The sequence below is a fragment of the Podarcis vaucheri genome, assembly GCF_965113315.1.
Source record: "Podarcis vaucheri genome assembly, chromosome: 5".
In the NCBI taxonomy this organism is placed as follows: domain Eukaryota; kingdom Metazoa; phylum Chordata; class Lepidosauria; order Squamata; family Lacertidae; genus Podarcis; species Podarcis vaucheri.
The window spans coordinates 66,006,460-66,029,257 of NC_138763.1; the positions used below are offsets into that span (position 1 = coordinate 66,006,460).

Consider the following 22,798-nt stretch of genomic DNA (forward strand, 5'->3'; position numbering starts at 1 on the left):
CTTGGTGCTTGGCCTCCACCCCCTCCCACCCCCCAATCTTTGTTGCTTTCCATCTGGGTATGTTCCATAGGTTGCAGTTCTGTACCCCCTTAACTGGGAATTAGACCCAGTCAGCTCAATGGGACTTACTTCTGAGTAGACTGGTATAGCATTGCCACTTTAGTCTTTTAAAAGAAAATAGAGATGTCTTAAAACTATCATTGTGCTTCAGCAGTGGGTGGAATGTAAATAAATATTTCTCTCTGCTAGTTCAGGATTTTTAGAATGCCTAGCTGGCTTTGCAGAAACCTTTTGAAAAGATTATGTTTGTACAAGTATCAAACTGTTTCCAGTCCTTCTTTGGAACAGTACATTTAAAGTGGTGTATAATCATATTAAAATGGCCAAGGTTCTTTGTTAGGATATTCCTTTCCTCCCGAGCAAATTAGCCAGTCAATCTTAATCTAGTACAGGGACAATTACAGCTCTGACAAAAATCCATGTATCAAAATGTTGTAATATTCCTAGTTAGTGTTTGTACTGGATACGTGTCCTAGATAATCTTGGCAAAATAATCTTCATTCACTACAGCATTGTATCAAACTCACAATATGTAGCAACAGCATGAAAGCATTACCTAGGGTTGTATGAGGAAACTGCAGGAGAGCTGTAATAAGGAATAGTCAAATCCATTAGGGAATATTCAGGCTAGGACTAAAAGCAATGGTGCAGGATATTCCCAAGCAATAGATGGCTGTGTTCATGGTTCACCAATGACAGGAGCGGAGAATCTTTTTACACCCGAGTGCTGTGTTGACTTTCACTATCCCCCCCCTCCGCCCATAGCTTTTGTAGTGTTCATATACCCAGGAATGTCCTATATAATTTTATATGTAGAAGCATTACCTCTGTTTCAGCATGAGATGTGTCATTAGGGTAACCTTTTTTGGCCCGAAGGCCGCATTGTCTTCTAGACAACCATTTGAGGGCCACTTGCCCGTGGTGGGCAGGGCCAGAAGCAAAAGGGACAGGGCAACTACTGGACATTTTGCCTTAGGCCAGTTTTTGGCTGTACTAACCCATCTCAAGGACATGTTCCAGCTAGGGGAAAAAAGGGGGGGGCAAAGCAGGACTAGTGAGGGAGGTGGCCTGGGGAGACTTCAGAGGGTTAGATGGGGAAGACTGGCAAGCTGTGCTTGGGCTCTAGGCTTGAGGTCCCATCTCTGACCTATGGCCAAAATCATGCAGAGAGCAGGGGACCAGCTTTACAAATACACAGATGTACCTGGGAACTGACCTACTTAGGCTTTGGAAGGGGGGCAATGTCTTCAGCAACAGTCTAACTACCCCCGGTGTAAATGATTGAACCAGGTGCTGTTGGACTCCAACTCTCATCAGATCTCCAGCCAGCATGGGAGTTGTAGTTCAGGAACACCTGTAGGGGAATCATATTGTCTACCCCTAGTGTATACAACTGGGATTTAACCTTTGGGATTACAAGAGCAAATCTAGGTCTTTGGTTTTAAGTATCAAACCGTCCTTCTAGTGTTTTTAGTTCTTTCTTTGAAATGGCTTTTCTTTCCTGGCTCCACTGCATTCAGCCAGATGTGTTTTACTTACAGAATCATATCCACTGTTCATCTCTGTAGACTGAGTGACAATAAAAGCATGAATATGTGATCTGATCTTATTCAGGAATGTTAAAGAAACAGCTGATGAAAATGTTTACTAGGAACCAAGGTACAGCTCATATAGCAGCCTTTAGCTAAGCTACGTACCTTATGTGCTAATTTTTGCTTAAGTAGAGATATTTTTATGTGATTATCTCAGAAGAGGAACAGGCTATGTCCTATTGACGTCTTGTTCACATTCAAATTGGTCAGAGCATATTATTCCCTACCCAGCTGATATAGAATAATATATTTGAACCAGAGATACAATGACTTTATTTATATATTGTTTATAAAATATTTATGTTTGGGCCTGAGTTTTGAAGATTAAGACCTAGGTCCCATGACAGAGCTGAATGGGGTTTGGAATAGGTGCAAGTCTCTCCTCGCCCTGCCCCGCCACTCCCCTGGAATGTGGTTCATTACAGCATCTTCACTTTTGAAATTTGCTTTTGTATTATAGGTAGAAAAGGTGTATATAAGTAAGTGAATCAGTTGACAGAATGCCATGGTTTGTATTCATTGTAGCACTGAAGTAAATGTTCCATCAGTGCAAAGATTTCTCCTGTGTGTCTCCTAGATTTGATCTGCAGTTTCTCCCAGTCCTCCAGAGCAGATTTGGGGACAATGCAGAGGGAGAAGAGGGGAAAATCTGTACTACCAATAATTATTGCCCTAGCCCAAAAGATTAGCATAAGGGATCCTCAGGTTTTCTCTCTTGAACCACATTTATTTCTACTTGTAATAGGTGTTGTTGTTGTTTTTGTCTAGGACATGTTGCTTCACTTTTCAAAGGCTTTGTTTGCATTCCAGTCCAGTTTTATATTTATCTGTTTACATTGTAAGGTTTAGAAATATATGTACTTTTTGCTGTACTAGTCTCTGCGGATCCCTAATCTCATCCACAGTTTACAGCTATATTTCTCTGTCTTCATGGCTCTGTAAAGAATTTTTCCTCCTGCTTGTGCCAGATCTTTTCTCAGATTAAAAAAAAGTTTTCTTTTACTGATGTGTCTACTCACTTCACAAACAGCAGCTTTAAAATTCTGTCTAGTAATTGAAAAAACAATTACTTGTTCCAATATGCTCATAATGATATTCATAATTAATTAGAAACAAATGCATAATTTTAGAGCACTCAAGTTATTTCACTGTAATCCTTCAAAGCAAGTTTCCTGCCTAAGATATAAATTAAAAGATGTAACACTTTGATCCACTAGATAACATCATTGGGCTTAATGTGACTTTATAAAAGCTGTTACAGCTTAAGCTTGGGGTTTGACTGCACGTTTGCCATTGCTCTGTAAAAGCTTGGCTTTACTAATGTGCATGCAGTTGTTGTTATGCTTGTTCAAGTCTGTCCAGCTTATTATTTTCACCCCCCATGTTGTAGCATGTTATTGACCAAAGGTGTAAGGAGGGAACTGTTCTCAGCAGCTGTTCTACAAACACTGTATGGCCTGCTGTTGTTGGCTTGTCACTCGGTGTCCTCAGCACTGGTTACAACTATATTCTTTTGTTGAGTCTTTGTAAATTATTAAGTGTATTTGAACAAGGTGATATCCAGAGCAATGGTCAAGCTTCTCCAGAGCAAAGTGGTCAAGGGCAGATAACTCTGTCTTGGCCTTACTTGCCTCGCAGTGCCTTTATAGGGTGACAAAATCTAACTTGCCCATTAGGGCCAGCCCAGGACATTTTGCAGCTTCAGGCAAAACAGAGAATGCTGCCTGCCCCAACTCTGCTGCACAGACTGGCATGGAGGCAGCCACAGAGGGAGGCAGGCATGGCAATGGCTCTGGTGCCCCCCACCTTGTAGAGCACATTTAGTGGAAAGACAGAGTAACCTAGAACCATTGGTGAAAGCTGTGTTGTGCTTAGTGAAAAGTTTAAAGGGGGCTCTGTGAATACAGTGGATCCGCTGGATACAAATTAAATTCGTTCCGGGGGTCTGTACTTAACCTGCAAAGTCCGTAACTGGAGGCGCCACTTCTGTGCACGTGCGCGGTGCAATAGAGCGCTTCTGCACATGTGTGCGTGGCGAAACCTGGAAGTATACACTTACGGGTTTGCTGCGTTTGCAACCCAAAAGTTATGTATCCAGGGTGGTACGTAACTCGAGGGTTCACTGTAGTTCCAGTTAGGGTTGTGCATTTTTTCCTCTCATATGAGGAAAAATGTGACAGTGCTTCTCTCATGAGCATGTTAGTTCTGGATTAGAGGGGAGAGTTGAAATGGTTTTTTCTCCTTGTTCCACTGAAATAAGTCTTTCTGTTCACCTGAGGGACACTGTTGGCTACAACCCAAGCTCTTTCATAATAATCACAAGTACTTAAAATGTTTTGAGGGGGAGATTCTGTAGTCTTACAATTCATTCTTTTTATTTTATTTTTGTCTAATGGAGATGCTCCTCCAAATGCACCTCTGAATATTGCCTACTGCTTTAGATGTGAAAGTATGAAACATTTGTATTGCCAAGCTGTTTACAGGTTAAATAGTTAAGCAGTAGCACTTCTAAAGAAATCTGAAACCCTTTTTATAGTTCCATATTCTCTTTTGTGCTTGAGGCTTTCCAACCTTCTGTTTACATTACCAGGACAACTGGCCAAAGCTATGCTGTGCTTAGTGTAGAGTTTAAAGGAGGCTCTATGAATAATTCCAACTGGAGCTATGTATTCTTTCTGCTAGGGGTAAATGTGATCTAGTTCTAGGTTATGCAGTTATCCATCTTACTTTGTTCACTTGCAACAAGTGTAATATAATAAGTAAACAGTCTGAAAGGTCTATTAATTTCCTGATTCACTTATCAACCAGTTTGCTTGTCTTGTTTTTCCTTTGTGGGTTATTCATAGGGCATATGCATAACAGCACAGTCCTATGCCAGTCTGCACAAAAGTAAATCTTACTGTGTCCAATGGAGCTTGCTCCTCTGAAAATGAGCATAGGATAGCAGCCTATGTGTGATTTATTTACTTGAGATTCTGAAAGCATAGTAGTTAATTGGGTGATTCGCTAGCCTTGCAAGTGTCCCTTTTTTTGTTCTGAAATGTTTCTCTGTTTGAGACAAAGAGAACTTTGCAGCTTACATCCTCAGCAGTGTTGTGCACAGCTGAAACGGTGAATAAGATACACATGTTTTTGGATTTTCCCAAAGCATTTAATGGACTAGCATAAGGGAAATTGTTTATTAGCCATTAGCATTTTCCTTTGTATGTTAAGATTAAGGGCCAGATACATATCCTCAAAAATAAAAATAAGAGCATGCTAGCAACACCCCTATACTCAAATATTATTGCCTAACCTTCACCTCCAAACCATTTGCCTGAAGGACACAACCACAAGTTTGAGTGCATACATAATGCTAAGCCTAACCTTGGCTTTCCCCTGGCTAGCATGACAGCAGCAGGAGCAGAGGAGGGACACTGCAACATGATCTTTTTTCTGGAAACTTGCACATTTTCTCCTCCTTGCTCACCCACTGCTTGACTTTGTGCTACATGTGAACTGTCTCATTATGCTCTACTCAAGGCTCTGCTGTGTATATGTTGCGCTCGTTTTGTTCCACCGATTTAAAAACCAAGGAAGTGCTGGCTCATTTACATAAATATACGGTATTATAAAATATAACGGTGCAATAGTATTTTATCAGTGCTTAAAGTATAGTTCAGCATTGGCATTGATAAGATGGCCATAGTACTGGGCAGAGCAATCTTTACCTAGGAAGCAGAAAGGTGGAGCAGTAGGACAGTCACGGCCTCCAAACCCTAGCTGGCTTGCATCAGCCAGGATAGGAAGTGAGGAAGCTTATTTCTTGATGCAAAGATTGGTACAACTCAGGGACTCGAAGAATAGAGATCTGGGGGGCTTTAGACTTCCTGCACCTCCATCACATGTGGAAAAACAATTATCCGCATCATGGCATATCCAACATTTTTTGCATCCCCTCCCATTTATCATTTTATTATTCAGTGAGTTCCATTGCCACTGTACTGCTGTTTTTATGCAGTTATCCTTGTAACTCATTGCTACTGGAAAATGTGAACCCTTTTAAGAATTCTGATAGCTGCTTTGTAATTGTCACTGTGCCATTGATTTTTATGGTGATATTTTGAAGTAGGGTTTGATTGAACTGTGGATTGCTTTTATTGTTGGCCTCTTTGCACCTCCCCCCCCCCCCGAAAAATTATATTATTTTAAAGAAATAATTAAAGTTGTGGGGTTGCCTATGCTGGATTAAATTGAAGCTCTGAGTAAAAGCAGATAAAATTGCCTCTCTCTTGGACTTTGCTGTACAGTATTTGATTTGTTGTTCTATCAGTCAACAATCAGATGGTCAGGAGATGTTATCTAAATTACCGTAAAATAATATACTGTATAATCCATCCGTTTTTTTGTAGATAATTTTAAATTAGTGCAACACATTCTTGTGGTTGACTTTACAAGGTTGGTTTGTGTCTTTAAATTTAGCTGTCAGTAGAAGATGAAATGGTTTTCTGTCTTTGAAGGGAAATGCGTTTTTATCTGTTATGTGAAGCTCTCATCACTGAAGATATCTCTGCAAACATAAATTACAAATCCTTCAGGACTCAAGAAGGAAACTAAATGTAGGAAAAAAATATCACATTTTTATCTCATGTTGATAAGTGTTTACACAATGGGGGAAAAACAAACCCTAGGGAATTTAGTTGTAAAATAGTCCAGTTGGTTTGAATTAGATTTCCATGTGAAATATAGCTTTTACTTACTTACTTTTTTTTTCTTTAATAAAAGTTGTGGGAAAGTAAATGGAACGTTTTCTGAGTGATAAATAGTAGCCATCTATATGTGATCAGGGTTTGAACACACACAAATCTATATATGAAGATGATTGTTCTCACTGAGCCTAATGAAATATGAGAATTGCAAGTACAGTCACAGTGGGAAAATGGGATTTTAGATCAAACTGAAGCTGGGGTTTTTTTGCATGTTAATATTAGTATAGCTCTGAGAACTCAACCTGTAGTCAAAATCTATTTATTCTAAATTATTTTTTGATATTGAACAAGATTTTTTATTTTTTTATTTTTAGTGAAGTACTATGTATATCAAAAAGCTATAGATGGAGGAGCATCATTATACATTTTTACAAGTGACATGATTTTAAATTTCCTTTTGAAAAGAATGTTGCTCAAAAACAAGGGGGTTTGTTAATTTTTCTTTACAGTTATTGCATCCTCAGGACAGTGTTATGGAGAAGATCCCATTATAAAATATTTTTTGATGAATGCTGAGCTGTGCTACTGGGGTTTTCCAACCCCCAAACCATGTAGACCAGGGTTGGTCAATGTGCCTTTTAGATGCTGTTGGCTTCCACTTCTCATCAGCCCCAGCCAGTATGGCCAGTCATCAAGGTTAATGGGAGCTAGAGTTTGTTTGTGTGGTAGGCATATTACACACTCCTCGCCCGGGCCAAAATGAGGGTGCACAATCGATTGGACATGAGTGTGGGTTGGAACAGACCACATATTTATTGGCTGTAGTGCAGTAAGTGAGCTTGGTATGGCATTGGAGCCAAGATCTGTTTGCCCAATAAGACTTCTGATATGAAGTTCAATACACCATTCTAGCACACCCACTGGGGAATTCTGTGGGAGTTAATGAGCATAATGGACCCAGCGCAGCAGAGGTTTCCAATGCAGGTGGAAACCCACTGTCAACCAGAGGTGAGTGGCACCATGCCTGGCCACCTGAGCTCAGGCCAGGAGCTGGTGCATCCTCTCAAAAACCCAGTGCCATCCCTGCCTAATTTGTGACAGGTAAATAGGTTAAATAAATGCTACCGACTGAGAAAAAGGCAAAAGCCTCTTAACCCCAGGGCCAACTGTGATGGAAATTAAAAATTTTTCCTGACTCTACAATCGTACCTTGGACCCCGAACGCCTTGTGACTCAAACATTTTGCCTCCCGAATGCCGCAAACCCGGAAGTGAGTGTTCCGGTTTGTGAACGTTCTTTGGAACCTGAATGTCCGACGTGGCTTCCTTGGCTTCCGATTGGCTGCAGGAGCTTCCTGCAGCCAATCAGAAGCTGCGCTTTGGTTTCCGAACGTTTTGGAAGTCGAATGGACTTCCGGAACAGATTCCATTCAACTTCTGGGGTACCACTGTAGTATAAAAGGAGGGAGGGGTGGGAAATCTGGCCATTGGAGAAGGAGGCTGTACTGGCAGGTGACCTGGCATTTTAAGGCGTCTGATGCCACACTCCCTTCTCAAAGATGCCACAGGACCATGTGAGATTGCGAGGCCCTGCAAGATCTCAGGGAAGATCTGCCCTTCACTTCACTATTTAGAAGCACCAAATCATGTGCAATATCTGGAGGATACCGTTGGCTCTGCCTGATGTGGACTTAAAGTGATTTACGTTTGCAGGAGTTCAGTTTCATCCTGCCCATGTTTACTCTAAAGAAAGTCCTATTGATTTGAGAGGTACTTCCAAGTAAGTTTGCTTAGTCATGCAGCCCTTTCAAGTCAGTTGCTTGAAAACTGAGATAACTTATTTAATAGGTTATTTAATAGGTTATAAAGAATAGGATACAAATATGAGTGATTTGTTTTTTTTTGTATTGTATTATTTTTATTTTTTTAAAGGTGAGCTCTTGGGTGACATGGCTGATTCTGACTGCTGGGTCTATGGAGGAAAAGCGAGAAGTCTTCTCCTATGTGGTACATGTGGCAAAATGCTGCTGGAACATGGGCAACTACAATGCTGTCATGGAGTTCTTGGCAGGCCTAAGGTACTTGCAGCTCATTCTTCAAATGATGGAGACTCATCATAGATTAAACTACAGCTTCTGTTACTTGCAGCTGTCCTTTTAAAAAAATAAACAGTGGACTACACGCCATCAGTCACACTGCTAAATAGTGTTCTGTTGCTAAGTTGCTTCGTTTATCTTGTCCAGGGAGTTTATGACAGGCTGTTTTGGGAAAATTCACTAAGATGGATGACGGAGGTTAAAATTGGTGAAAGACAGGTCTTTTCTCACAATTCTCCAGAGACCACATCATTTATCTTTCTAAACAATAAACATGGAAACTTTAAAATAAAATAAAAACACCAGCTTTCTAAGAGCATAGATAACAGAAAAAGGCATTCTAGAGATTAAAAGGAAGACCACAAAACTTTTGATGGGAATTGTTTCTTACCCAACTCAAAAATGTTTAAAACCCTTCTTACTCCATTTTTCATTAGCATTTTATTGATGTTATTGAAAATCAAAAGTGCATAAATACAAAGCAAGAATTAAAGGTAATGATAAGTCTCTTCCCTAGCATCCTGGAAATGCCAACTGCTGGTGCAGGTCTTAATACACGGTGGCCACTGTGAGAACAGGGGCTAGGCTAGATTAGCCAGGGGTCAGCAAACTTTTTCAGCAGAGGGCCAGTGCACTGTCCCTCAGACCTTGTGGGGGGCTGGACTATATTTTGGGGGGGGGAATGAACGAATTCCTGTGCCCCACAAATAACCCAGAGATGCATTTTAAATAAAAGGGCACATTCTACTCATGTAAAAATACGCTGATTCCCGGACTGTCCGCTGGCCGGATTTAGAAGGTGATTGGGCCGGATCCGGCCCCCGGACCTTAGTTTGCCTACCCAGACCTTTGGCCTGATCAAACAAGCTCTTATTATATTCTTATGAATAAATTGTTAAGCTATAGCAAAAAAGGCCTCTGCCTGTGTGTGTGTGTGTGTGTGTGTGTGTGTGTGTAAAGAAACTGTGCAAGTAACCAAGGCTTTATTTGGATTTTTCAGTACAGCCGCAGTTCTTGCAGCCAACAGGCAAGCCACTCCTCTGCTTTCAAAGCAGCTTGTCTCACTGACAATTTAAAAGACCATCACACAAAATCAGTGATACTTTTTATTATTAACTACATTGCTTAGCATTTGATAATCTCAAATCCTGTGGTTACAAGAGGTGTGTAGCTTTTTTATACAAATTGTCCCAGTTAGGAATTTTAAAGGAACCCTGCTTTTTTATCCATTTTTGCATACATAAGTAACATAAGTAGATGTGAGTTTCATTTTTCAAAAAAACAGCAACAGTGTAAATGAACTATGAACAAAAGCTTTTTAGCATGCAGCAGTCTGATTTGAATTAATAAACTTCAGAATATGATTTGCTTGCTTTTTTCTCAAATAGGTCAAGAAAAGTTTTAAAAATGTGGCAATTCATGGACCAGTCTGATATTGAAACAATGAGAAGTTTGAAAGATGCAATGGCACAACACGAATCATCATCCGAATATAGAAAAGTTGTCAACAGAGCTCTGAATATCCCAGGCTGTAAAGTCGTTCCTTTCTGTGGTGTATTTTTAAAAGAACTCTGTGAAGTTTTGGATGGGACTGCAAGCCTCATCAGACTTTGTCCTCAGTATAACTCTCAGGATGAAACACTGGAGGTAAACTAATGAGAGCATTAATTGCTAAAAGACCAGCAATAATTCCTGCTTTTATTAATAATTGTCCACATATGAAAATGTACATGCATCCATGCAATCCTACAGGAAAGATAGGGGTGGTTTTTGGATAGGTTTTAATTTTAGTGCCTTATCTAATTTGCACTTCCTGAAACTATATGCAGACCAGGGGGAAACATAGCTATTTTTTCAAAATCCACACTCCTCTTAATTTTGCAATGCAGTTCTCTAACCAAAAGAAGTCTGGAGAAATTTATATATTAGGGGAAAGTGCACAAAGATGCATATACTGGTGAAAAGAATGTATAGGAAAAAAATCTTTCAAAATTTGTGTATTAGGCAAAACTGCATGCATTACGAGAAATGAACATTAAAATTCTGGTGATTTTTCATTAAATCATCAGAATTTCATTAAAAAATGCAAACTGATGCAGAAATATGGAGAATTTATGATTGGAAAAAGGGACGCGGGTGGTGCTGTGGGTTAAAACACAGAGCCTAGGACTTGTCGATCAGAAGATTGGCGGTTCAAATCCCCGTGACAGGGTGAGCTCCCGTTGCTCGTTCCCTGCTCCTGCCCACCTAGCAGTTCAAAAGCACGTCAAAGTGCAAGTAGATAAATAGGTACCCTTCCACAGGAAGGTAAACGGCATTTCCGTGCGCTGCTCTGGTTTGCCAGAAGCGGCTTAGTCATGCTGGCCACATGACCCAGAAGCTTTATGCCGGCTCCCTCGACCAGTAAAGTGAGATGAGCGCCGCAACTCCAGAGTCGGTCACGACTGGACCTAATGGTCAGGGGTCCCTTTACCTTTACCAAGGATTGGAAAAACCAGAAAGTGAAATTGGACCTTCCAGGTCTACAGTTCTATGGTTCTGTGACAGAGCCTTCTGTCCCTTTTCTAAAGTAAATGGATGTATAACGTAAAAGCACAACACGAATCATCATCTGAGTATAGAAAAGTCTTCCAATAGCTTTCTCTTGTCTAGCAGCTGAATTGGACTATTCTGGATTAGTTGATGAGAGAATTATAGATCCCCACTTTATAGTGCTGTTTGCTGCCTTTTTCCTTCGCAAAGTTTGTAAATTCCCAATGCCAAATTACAATTAATTAATAAGATTACTACTGTTAATCATAATCTTGTTATCTAACAGTAGTATGTATGTGTTCAGTGTTGGAAATCTAGACTATGATCCAAAAGGTCTTCAAGAGGCTTGTGACCTGTTGTTGTTGTTACTCTTATTCTTTGAAAAGCTGGCACCTGGGATGGGAGTGGGGAGAGACAAAGGACAAAGCTCCCTAAGGCTCATGGAACTAAGTCTATCATTCTTTGGATCTTGTCTGGGGATTTTGAATCAATAAGAATGTTGTAAATTAATTTCCAATATTGCCTCTGTTAAATATTCTGGTTTTACATCTTCAGATTCACATATTACACAGTAATTTCATTGTTAACATAAAGCAAAATTAATGTTTGACACTGTAAGCATGCAGGCTGATTTTGGTCATAAATGGCATGCAATATGTACCTATGAAATAATGTGCAGCTTGCGGCTTAAATGAAATACTCTAAAAGCCTCAGCTTTTATCTTAAATATCAAGGTAGACGCTTGTTATCGTAACGTTAATTTGGAAATGATGTGGGCCTTGGGCATGTAATTGGAACGAGCCCTTGTTTTGGTTAATTAAACTTACTTCCAAATTCGTGTGTTCATAACTACTGCCTAAAATATATATAAAATTATGGTATGAGATATTCAGTGTCACTGTCTTGTAAAACAATCAGTTGGGTATTGTGCCAGCAAATATGTGCATAGAATTGGAGGCAATAAATTCAGTCATTCCAGGGCAAAATTCTTGAGAGAGAGACAGAGACCGAGACCGAGGAATTCAGAGTTCCTACTATGTGTGCTATGCAAACAGCGCTTTGGTCACATAGAGCCAGCATCTGTCTTAAAACGTGGGAGTAATTAAGGTTGCAATCCTATATCCGTTTTCCTGAGAGCAAACCCTATGCAACTCAATGAGACTTGCTGGTCAGCAGGCATGTGTAGACTTCTATTGTATGTAAGTAGATCTAACAGGATTCCAGCTGGCAGGGCACTACAGAATCACCTCCCACATAAAAGATGATGTTGCTGTTATCTTTTGGATTGAAATGCCCATCTGAAGTAATTATGTTTACCGAAACATTGTTGATTTGCATGGATTGTCTTTTAGTTTGTTGCAGAATACAATGGGCAAGACAACTATTTACAACGGATAGGTCCAGATGGCTTACATAATACAGAAAAAGAATCAACAGCTAACTACATCTTTCAAACCATTCGGAGTTGTAATCGTAGCTTGGAATCTGAAGATGGAGAAGATAATTTCATCGACTATGAAAATGGAAATTCCAGAAAAAATTCTTTGAAGGACAGAAACCGCTATCAGTAAGGCTTTATGGTTTGGGTTTGTTGCTGTTGTTGTTTACATTTTTTTATTAATTTTGTTTTGCTAAACAAAACAAAAAACCATTTACAGTATTCTGTATATAACACATCCACTAAAAATTCAAATAACAATATTTAGAAGGGAACAGTCTAATCAAATTGCCTATTGTAATAAATTAAAAGGCTTTTTGCATCTAACCATGCATTTTCCGTACTTCTTAAATGTTACTGTGTTTGCAAAATTGCTTCATAAACTATGATCTGAAGTTGACTTTCCCCCCACTAATCTCATAGTTAAAAGTGACTGCAGTTTGTTGGAGGTGAGATGACATTGTAAACTGGGGTTGATCTTAAATGAAAGCAGAAGCTTCTGAACTCCTCCTCACAACCAGTCCAGAGAAGGACAAGTGTGGCGTGTAATCCCAAGACTATGTGTAAACCACCCCACCGTGTCAGTTTTATATGTGTTTTCCTATTTTAATGTGCTTGCTATATAAAAATAATTAATTTTGGAAATAAGTCATTTTAATGCAGCCTTGCCCGACCTGGTGTTCCCTAGATGTTTCGAGCTCTTCATTCCTGGTTATTGACCATGCTCTCTGGCAGTCATGGAAGCTGAGGGTCCAAACCATCTAATGGGCACCAGGTTGGGGAATGCTGCTTTAAAGTACATATCTGCTATATTGGACTGCTTCCAGTTCCAGATATTTCTCAGAGTTATGGTTGGAATCATGTCACTCAGACGCTTAGAATCCTTCTCATTAAATTTTATGTTCCCTCATGATGTAATTACTTCTAGTCAAAGCTGTTTCATCTTGTGCATGCAGCTTTTAGAAAGCTACAGATGCAACTAGGGCTTGTTCAGTGATGCCAGGAATAGCACGATGGCATCTCTGTTGATCTTAGCTCAGAACATTATATCCTGTTGGAACAGCATTCTGACCCAGTCAAAATAAAGGTTATTTATTATTGTTCCTAATCCCACTACTTTTAAGGGCAAGTTATCTGAGGCTCATAAATAATCTTGGGGAAAGCTTATCAGACTAATAAACTCTTTGAATATTCACAATAGAGTGCAGCCATTCAGCACAGGTGTTGTTTTAATTATGAAAGCTCATGTTCTCTGACCTCAGATCCCCGATTTCTCTCTGTGTTGTGAGAAAACCACTTAAAAGTCCAGAACACGGTGCACTTAAATGCAAATTATATAAGAGCAGTGGAGACTTTATTGGACAATGCTTGAAAGATTTTATTAGATCTGTACTCGCAAGAAGAATTATAATATCTGTTTGTGGTTCTTCATGAAGGATACTTCTTAAAGGTCGGCAGCTGTGATGTATAATGAATAGCATTTTGCAGTTGGCCACACAAGAAGTCCCAGGTCCAAAATCTTGCTCATCTGTAAAGTTCAGTGGGTGGTCCTGGGGAAGGTCACCGTTTCTCAGTCTAGGCTTTTTGAGAAGGTGTTATAATTTGGTTTGGATATATTGCCATCTTCGCTAAGAAGGAAATAAATATTAAATTAATTTTGCTTTCTTGCCCAGTATACATTAAATTCAGGTAGTAAATCTGTTCTGGTTACATGGAACATAGCAATTAATTATCTTAATAGAGGCTATTGGGTCTAAATTATACATTATACTGCAGCTATATGTAGCATAGCTCCTTCTCTGTTGTAAAACCCACTTGGAGCAGAAAGTTGAAAGAGTAGGGAGTGCTTTCCATGCTAGATACTTTCCCCTGGATAATTCATCTCTTCCCGGCATATGGATCCATGTTTGCAGGGTAAACTTGGTTCTGCAACACTGGAGAGAATAAAAATTGTTAGGGACAGGAGCAGCTGACAGGAGAAGGATTAAGTATACTCATGAACTTGCTCCTAAATCAGGCATAGGCAAACTCGGCCCTCCAAGTGTTTTCAGACTACAATTCCCATCATCCCTAGTAACAGGACCAGTGGTCAGGGATGATGGGAATTGCAGTCTCAAAAACATCTGGATGGCCGAGTTTGCCTATGCCTGTCCTAAATCATTGCAAAACACCATCCCAAGGAGGCAGGAGCTGCAATGTAATGAGTACTTTGGCCCTTAGACTTCACATTGCTGAAAGAATCACAGTTGTTCAATTATGTATCATGACTTTTCTTAACAGTCTGATCCTAAGACTTACTGAACCACTAAGACCACACGTCCAGTAAATGCCTTTTTCTGCACGTAGCACCAGCAACATGTTCTAAATGTCCTTATTTCCTTAATATGTGCATGAAGTCATCTTTGCTTCCTGACAAAATAGTTTCTAATAGAATTATTATCATCTGGCAATATTTCTTTCTGGGCAGTTGAGCAACATCTGACGCTGAGCGAGCCTTTCAATTCACCTTTTGACATCTGAAAAGTATTTAGAAAGCCTCATTATACCATTATTTTAATAGTTCATATCTTTTCATTTCTTTTCTTCAATGTTTAATTTCTTTTTTAAAATTCAGATCCTAAAGTTTAAACATTTCCTCTATAATATAATATGTGAATGAGTATAAATCTTCCATTTGTTAGTAGAACAGAAAAGCAGGGCTAATATGCAACCGAATACCAAAGGAAGATTGTTGCCTTTGTGACTTGTTGTGACCTTTCCAAAGGTATCTGACTGACCAATATCAGAAGCAGACTGCTGAAGCAAAGTTTTTAGTTTATAGTTTCATCTCTCAAATCACCACCTTTTAAAAAAAAAAAACCCAATGAGAGTGCTGGTTTGCTTGATTATTTGACAAGTAATAAGAGTAATAAGAAATAAGAGGCGGCTTCTCGCCCCCTCCTTTAGGAGATCACTTGGGTAAAGGAAGGCTAGTCCTAAAGAATCCTTAGAAGTTTTTGAAACTGATTGTGTTTTTGGTTACGTTCTGTGCTCCCATACAGGCAATCCTTGTTTTGCGCAGAGGTTATGTTCCAGTCTCCCATGTAGGTGGAGCATGTGTAAGCTCCACCCACGCTCCTGTTCTACCCTGCCCATTCTGCCCCATTGCAACTCTTTTTGTGACGTCATTATGATGTTTTGGGGCTACTTTGAGGTTCAGCGTCATGTTTGTGTGTGGGCAATCGCATTTAGATGCGCCTAAATCGGTCTGGCCTGTACTATATCTTGCTGTTACGTAAATATTGCTGTTTTAAAGTAAACTTAAGCTTTTATTTATCTCAAGTAATGTGATTCATATTTAATGATTATACTATACCCCTTAGGGCCCAAATGAAACACAGGGGTACTTTTTTAATGGATAATCTCACACGTATTTACTTGAGTCTAATGCGCCATTGAATCTAATGCACACCTCAATTTTCAGAACCTTGAAACCTTGCTGGCGAATGTAAATGGGCCATCGAATCTAATGTGCACCTTAATTTTCACAAAGTAATTTAGCCAAAAAAGATGATTCATTAGATTCAAGTAAATACGGTAGTTAACACAAGTAACTTAAGAGTTTGCTTAGCTATGGGGTTGTGCGAACTGATCTGAAAGGAGCATTCAGTGACAGCTGCCTTCTGCATAGTGAGCAGTGGGGGTGGGGAGAGACACCACTCATATATCTTGGCCTTTGCAATAAGTTCCTGAAGAATATACTGACAATTGATTGTGCCAAGGAACTATTATCTATAAACTGCCTATAGTTCATTCTTTAGTGATAGTAATACCCTTTTATGGTAAATGAAACTTCTCTAATATGACAGTGGGGAGTTTCAGTGACATAATGTTTTCCATGTCATGTTTTTCCCCTCAAGCTAAATTTCACATTCTTTCACTTTTGATCAGAGCTTTTCATCAAGCAACTTGATTTGTACGATAGCATTTTTGGGGGATAGCTTTAACACTTGGAAGAATTTATGCTGTTTCATTCCAAAGAAGCTTGCAGTATTTTTTTGTACTTGCCGCTGATAAGGGACTAGACCTCTGTGAAGCCACTCTTTTTCCTTAACAGACTTGCATCTAGACATATATAGAGAGTGTGCTGATAATTATTGTGTGTGTGGATGTATAAAGTGAGTGATATCAGCAGAAGAATAGGACTACATTCTTTGTTCTTATTTGATTGTTGAAAAACCGAATTACAGATTGGTATATTGCTACACTGTAATTTTGGTTTAGGAATGCACTGAACAATTTGTAATGTGCATGCAGTTATTGTCTAGATTAGCAACTGGGTACAGATCGTTGTCAAACCTTTTCAGTCTGCCCATTCTGGAAGCTGTCACAGGGGCTACCTCTCTCCTCTTGCTTTTGCATACCCACCTTTTGTGCTTTCATTTTTTATCCTTTCCCCGCCCTTCATGGGCCAACTTGGGGGAAGACCACCATCATGACATCAGGTGATAATTTCAAAGAGTCTGGCTCCGAGAGCTCACTTTTGAGAGGATTGCTTTCTGATTGGTGTAGAGAGCCCTCTCCTCTGAGATCCCTTTGTAAGCAATTTGAATACAAACCACCCACAAAAAAAAGAATTCACAGGGCTGGCTCTCTGTACCCATCAGCTGATAGGCAAGGAAGGCCATCCCCTCTGAAATCCTTTTGTCCAAACCACTTGAAAACTCAGATCACAGGGCTGGTTTCCTGCATTAATTAGCAGGAAGAGCCATCCTCTCTGGAGCATGTTTGTAAATGCCAGCAGAGTTCAAAGAGCTGGCTTTCCGTGCTGATCAGTTGATGGGTGCAGAGAGCTGGCCGTTTAAAGTCTGCTTGCCAGTGACCATTAACAAACAGTCCCACCAGGAACTCCCTAACGTAGCTAATCCCCCAGTGGAGCTCCCCATTAACACTTAGGCACCGTTTCTCAAACTTGGGTCTCCAGCTGCTGTTGGACTACCATTCCCATCATCCCTGACCAGTGGTCCTGCTGTAGTCCAACAACAGCTGGAGATCGAAGTTTGAGGAAATACTGATAGAGGAGGCCCTACTTGGAAAGGAACAATGTAAGGAACAATAACCTAGGACATCAGGTGTGGGTAAAGAGGGTGTAGCTGGACGGAAATAGCCTCAGGGGCCAAATTAGGACCCCTGCTGTGACTAATTGGGCTCACAGGCTGGGAGTTTGCCAGCCCTATTTTGGAAACTTAGAGGGAGACCAGTAGGGCATAAGCAGGCTAGAGGAAGCGAGACCTCCATAGTCTTGGGCATGAATGTGTTATTGGAGCTGCTTTGCCTCCATGGATATAATATTCACTTGTCTGAAATAAGGGTAACTTATGTCATTTATGCCAATACTGTCCACCTGTGTGGCATGTTTGCTCCAGTCCTTCCTCCTTCTGACAGAATAAAGTCATTCTTGAGATTCAGGTTAGGAATGGTTTAGTTTTATTCACAAATAAGAAAGAATGCAGTTGTATGCTCACAGAAATTTCATGATGAAATGGCTTGTTCTGTGATCACATATGCTAAAGAAAGACTTGTTGTATCTTTGCTTTTATGCAGGTTTCTAACAGGAGATCTGTCAGATTCTGAAAGTGACATATTTGAGCAATTCAAAGAATGGACTACCCAGGCAGCTGAAGAGCAGCAGCAAGCTTTTAGTCATGGGATAGAACTTATTCCCTGGTATGTGCTGTCAATCAGAGCTGACATCCACCAGTTCATGCTGCAAGGCGCAACAGTCATACATTATGACCAGGAGACACACATTTCAGCACGGTGCTTCCTTCAGCTTCAGCCTGACAGTAGTACGTTGACGTGGGTGAAACCCACCACTGCTTGCACTGCAAATTCTAAAGTGAAACTGAGCATGCTGGGTAGCACGGCTGACCTTGGGAAGTTTCAGTTTCTTGGCAATACTGGATTAAATGGACTTGTGGAGGGTTGCTTAGACTTGTTCTCCGCAAAGGCTGTGTATATGGGGCATTCTGGCATTGATATGCATGCTGTGTGTGTTCAGAACAAACTTTGCAACATGTCCCTTAAAGAAAACGGTGTGACGCTATTATACGGTCTTCAAACTACTGAAAATAAGTTGTTGCACTTCGTTGCTCCAAAATATACTGCTAAAATGCTCTTTGATGGATTGATGGAATTAATGAATGCTATCAGAAAGATGAAGAGATTTCCTGATCAGAGATTGCAGTGGCTGCGGAAACAATATGTCAGCCTCTACCAGGTAAACGGTTGATTTTCCCTGTTCCCTAGCAGGCAGAACACATGCCATAATTTGCCCACTGAACCCCTAGAGCAATCTCTTTTCCATTCTCCTCACTCCTCACTCCATAATTCTATTAACTACTCATGTTAGTCCCTTGGGGCCCTAATCCAGCCTACTCAATGTTCTTCTGCTCCTGTGCAGGTAAAAAAAACCACCACACCATTATATTTCTTTTTAAATTCCATATCTTGTGCACTTTAATAAAGCTGAGGACTTTTATTAGGAGGACGGTCGATATGAAGGCCCAACGTTGGCTCAAGCCGTTGAATTGTTTGGAGGGAGGCGCTGGAGTACAAGAAATACAAGCCCAGGAAGCCTGACCAAAAATGTAGAGAAGCCAGGCGTGCAGAGAAACAACACACTAGGAATCAGCACAGCTAAGAAAAAGAAGAAAGTACTCATGAGGGTAGGACGTTTGTTATTTAATGTTGTTGGAGGCATGATTGAAGCTTCATTGTCCAGGGCTTTCTCCCTTCCTTCCCCCCACATGCCCCCCAAATTGGCTTGCAGAGGGGGGGGGAGTCAGGAGAACCTCCAGAACAGAAAGTGGGGTAGGGGACCGTCCCTCTATTTCAACTTGTTTGCATATCATTTACTTCAAAACAGTGGGTTTCTTTGTTGCATAATAATACAGAGGTTTGCCTATGTTTAAACTGAAATAGAATATTCTGGGTGGTATCTTTTTTACTTCTGAGTAGAGACTTTTTCTTATGGAAAGCAAAGAGAAGGGAAGTATCATGCATCTGAAGCATACATAGTATTTTTGCCTATCCAGAAAGTATAACTCAATGAGAAAAGCACTTGCAGGAAAGGCAAAATCAAGTCAAGTTAAACTTCCGGACCTGCCAATGAACATTCTGTACTGGAGTTGCAAAAAGGAAGGTTGAAACAGGAGGCAGTGGAAGAATCTTAAGTTCAAAAGCGTCTTCTTAATAGATAGTAACACTTGGAGGACAAACACAGGAAGTTCCTTCGGGGAGCCCTGGTGCACCCAGACTCCATGCTATGCAGGATCAGCCCCTCAGCAAGGAGCTCTTTGGCACACTAAACAGGATTGCTCTCCTTTTGCATCAGCCAATGGGCAGCTGGGTCCCACTTAGTGTTGGACTCAGGGGGCTGGAGCGCTCTTGTGCACCCAAACTCTTGTGCACTAAGTAGGATTGTTCTCCCTTTACATTGGCTGTTGGTGAAGAGAGAGCGTTCATGCTTAGTGCTGGGTTCCTGCTTAGCACAGGGCTTCCAAGACTCCCAAAAACCAGCTGGTTAACCATAGGGTCAAACTCCATCCTCACCTGTATGCTGTCACGTGTAGGGCAGGTGAGTGTGGCTTGTCCCAAATGGCCCACTGGCCAGAGGTTTCCCAGCCTTGAATGCCTCCAGTGGAGGACAGAGGAACATACAAGCCCAGGAGAAGGCTTGGTTCATTCATATAGAACTAAGCCACGGTTATTTAGCATTACAGTGGTACCTTGGGTTAAGTACTTAATTCGTTCCGGAGGTCCGTACGTAACCTGAAACTGTTCTTAACCTGAAGCACCACTTTAGCTAATGGGGCCTCCTGCTGCCGCCGCACCACCGGAGCACGATTTCTGTTCTCATCCTGAAGCAAAGTTCTTAACCTGAAGCAATATTTCTGGGTTAGCAGAGTCTTTAACCTGAAGCATATGTAACCCGAGGTACCACTGTACATCTGAACATGGCTAATATGTAGAAAATTTGGTTTCTTAAGTTTTTGCAAGACTCTTAATCAAGGCTTGAACCTGTGGGCAAAGAGTAAGATTTAGTCAAATGTACCTTTATCAATTTGATAGCCTATTCAGCTGGTTTATGACAATGGCATAGGACCAAGCCAGCCAGCTGAAGGGCTTCATAAAATGGTCCGTTTCTGTATAATAAATAAATAAATAAATAAATAAATAAATAAATAAAGTTATTTATACCTCGCCCGGTATATTTATACCGGTTATTTATACCATCTGGCCAGGCCTCCCCAGCCACTCTGGGCGGCTTCCAACAAAATACTAAAATACAGTAATCCATCAAACATTAAAAGCTTCCCTAAACAGGGCTGCTTGCAGATGTCTTCTAAAAGTCTGGTAGTTGTTTTTCTCTTTGACATCTGGTGGGAGGGCGTTCTGCAGGGCGGGTGCCACCACCGATAAGGCCCTCTGCCTGGTTCCCTGTAACTTGGCTTCTCACAGTGAGGGAACCACCAGAAGGCCCTCAGCACTGGACCTCAGTGTCCAGGTAGAATGATGGGGGTGGAGACACTCCTTCAGGGGCATTGCCTGTGGGTTTGCTTGTTTGTGTTTTAAAATGGTCATTAGCAAATATGGAGCCCTTCATTTTGAATCAAGACTGTGGCATTTTTGCAGGGAGGGGAGGCTTTTAAAAAACAACTTTCCCCATCCCCCCCCTTCCTTAGGGAGAAGCCCTCCCAAACTACACTTTGCCCTGTAAGGCTGAGGAAGAATGTACAGGTATCAAATTGGTACCTGTCTGTTTTGCTCCGAGAGGCAAACAGCAGCTTTGGGAAGGACTAATTTCCCTGGCAAAGTGCACAGAGGAAAGGCTTAATCTCCCCATCCCACAAGTATCGCATCTCCAGTTTGGATCATTGCCCTTCCCTCCTTAGGGTTACATTTTTAAACCCCATGGGCTCTCATCCATGGATCTCTGGATGGTTTCATCCATGGATGAAACACCTTGATTGGACCTCAAATGAATACCTAATGATCATTTTCTTTGATGTGCTACCTGCATCCCTTTTGTCTCAGCAAACCGATTATAGCTTGCTTGAATACATGTTCCACATACAGCTTTGCAACTTACAAAATGGATGTTGGTTTTAATATGCAGTGTTTCTAAAGATGTTCATTATGAAGGTCACTGTTTTAAGGGTGAAAGTGGAGATGGCACTGATGATGAAATGGCAACCCGAAAAGCAAGACCTTTTAAGGAAAATCGGAGTAGAAGTGGTTCAGACCCTCAGGATATTGATGAGCAGGAAGAAGCAGGTACGTGCTTTCGGTGTGTGTGTGTGTGTGTGTGTGTGTGTGTGTGTGTTTTGCAAAGGACCTCAAATAATCATTTGGGGATCTCCAAGCAGTGAGTTATCCCTTATTTATTGCTTGATTGTGCTTCTCGAGCTGCTTCCAATGTTTAGGAGCAGCTTTGGGGGCAATGTAGGAGACTACAGTATTTGGAGGGCGGGTCCAAAGCATTGATGTGTGTGTATAGCTATCTTTCTAGGAAGACTATAATTTTGCTTTTTTAAAAAGAAAAGAAAAGAAAGCTCAGTCTGGAGTCCTGCTGGCTGCTGGGCAGCAACATCACTATCCTCTGTACCCAGCCCTGGGTGAAAGCGTAGGAGTTGCAAAGAAAATAAATTAAAAAATCAGTTGCCTTCTCCTTCAGTTTTTCCTGTCTGACAAATGGCTTTGTGCAACATGAAAACTTGGCCACATTTTCATAATCTGGTGATAATTGTAGTAAAATATATTCATTTAGCTATATTTTACACCACTACAGCCAGTGTGGTGTAGTGGTTAAGAGCGGTAGACTCGTAATCTGGTGAACCGGGTTCGCGTCTCTGCTCCTCCACATGCAGCTGTTGGGTGACCTTGAGCTAGTCACACTTCTTTGAAGTCTCTCAGCCTCACTCACTTCACAGAGTATTTGTTGTGAGGGAGGGAGGGAAAGGAGATTGTTAGCCGCTTTGAGACTCCTTAGGGTAGTGACAAAGCGGGATATCAAATCCAAACTCCTCTTCTTCTAATTTCTTGTGAGTTTCATTTTTGCTGCTCTAACAGGGCTCTTTTTCCCCTTCTTTTTTTGAAAGGGGGTATTATAAATGCTATGATACAAATTTGCTTTTCTTCTTAGAACCAACTCTTCTGGTTACTTTTCCTGCTACCAACACTCTGCCTTCCAGAAGAACACAATCCCTGATTACCTCAGTGCCACCTAATGTAACACCTGGGGTCTCGTCACCTGTCAGGCCGGTGTCTTCTCCTGTGATGTCATCATCAATAAAAGGTCAATCCAGGTAAGAGAAAGCATCACTGAACATGTGTGTTTCTGTGTGTCCTG

At 40.9% G+C, this 22,798-nt stretch overlaps 1 protein-coding gene across 4 annotated transcripts in view; it reads left to right on the forward strand.

The window, feature by feature from the left end:
* PLCE1 (phospholipase C epsilon 1) overlaps positions 1-22,798 on the forward strand; it is a 143,237-nt gene that overhangs the window by 80,434 nt on the left and 40,005 nt on the right. For all 4 annotated transcript variants that reach the window (XM_082221997.1, XM_082221996.1, XM_082221995.1 and 1 more), the window contains 7 exons: positions 8,272-8,417; positions 9,824-10,082; positions 12,320-12,534; positions 17,989-18,664; positions 18,930-19,112; positions 21,606-21,723; positions 22,592-22,754. In XM_082221997.1, the coding sequence (XP_082078123.1) occupies positions 8,272-8,417; positions 9,824-10,082; positions 12,320-12,534; positions 17,989-18,664; positions 18,930-19,112; positions 21,606-21,723; positions 22,592-22,754 (1,760 nt within the window). The remainder of the gene's footprint in view (positions 1-8,271; positions 8,418-9,823; positions 10,083-12,319; positions 12,535-17,988; positions 18,665-18,929; positions 19,113-21,605; positions 21,724-22,591; positions 22,755-22,798) is intronic.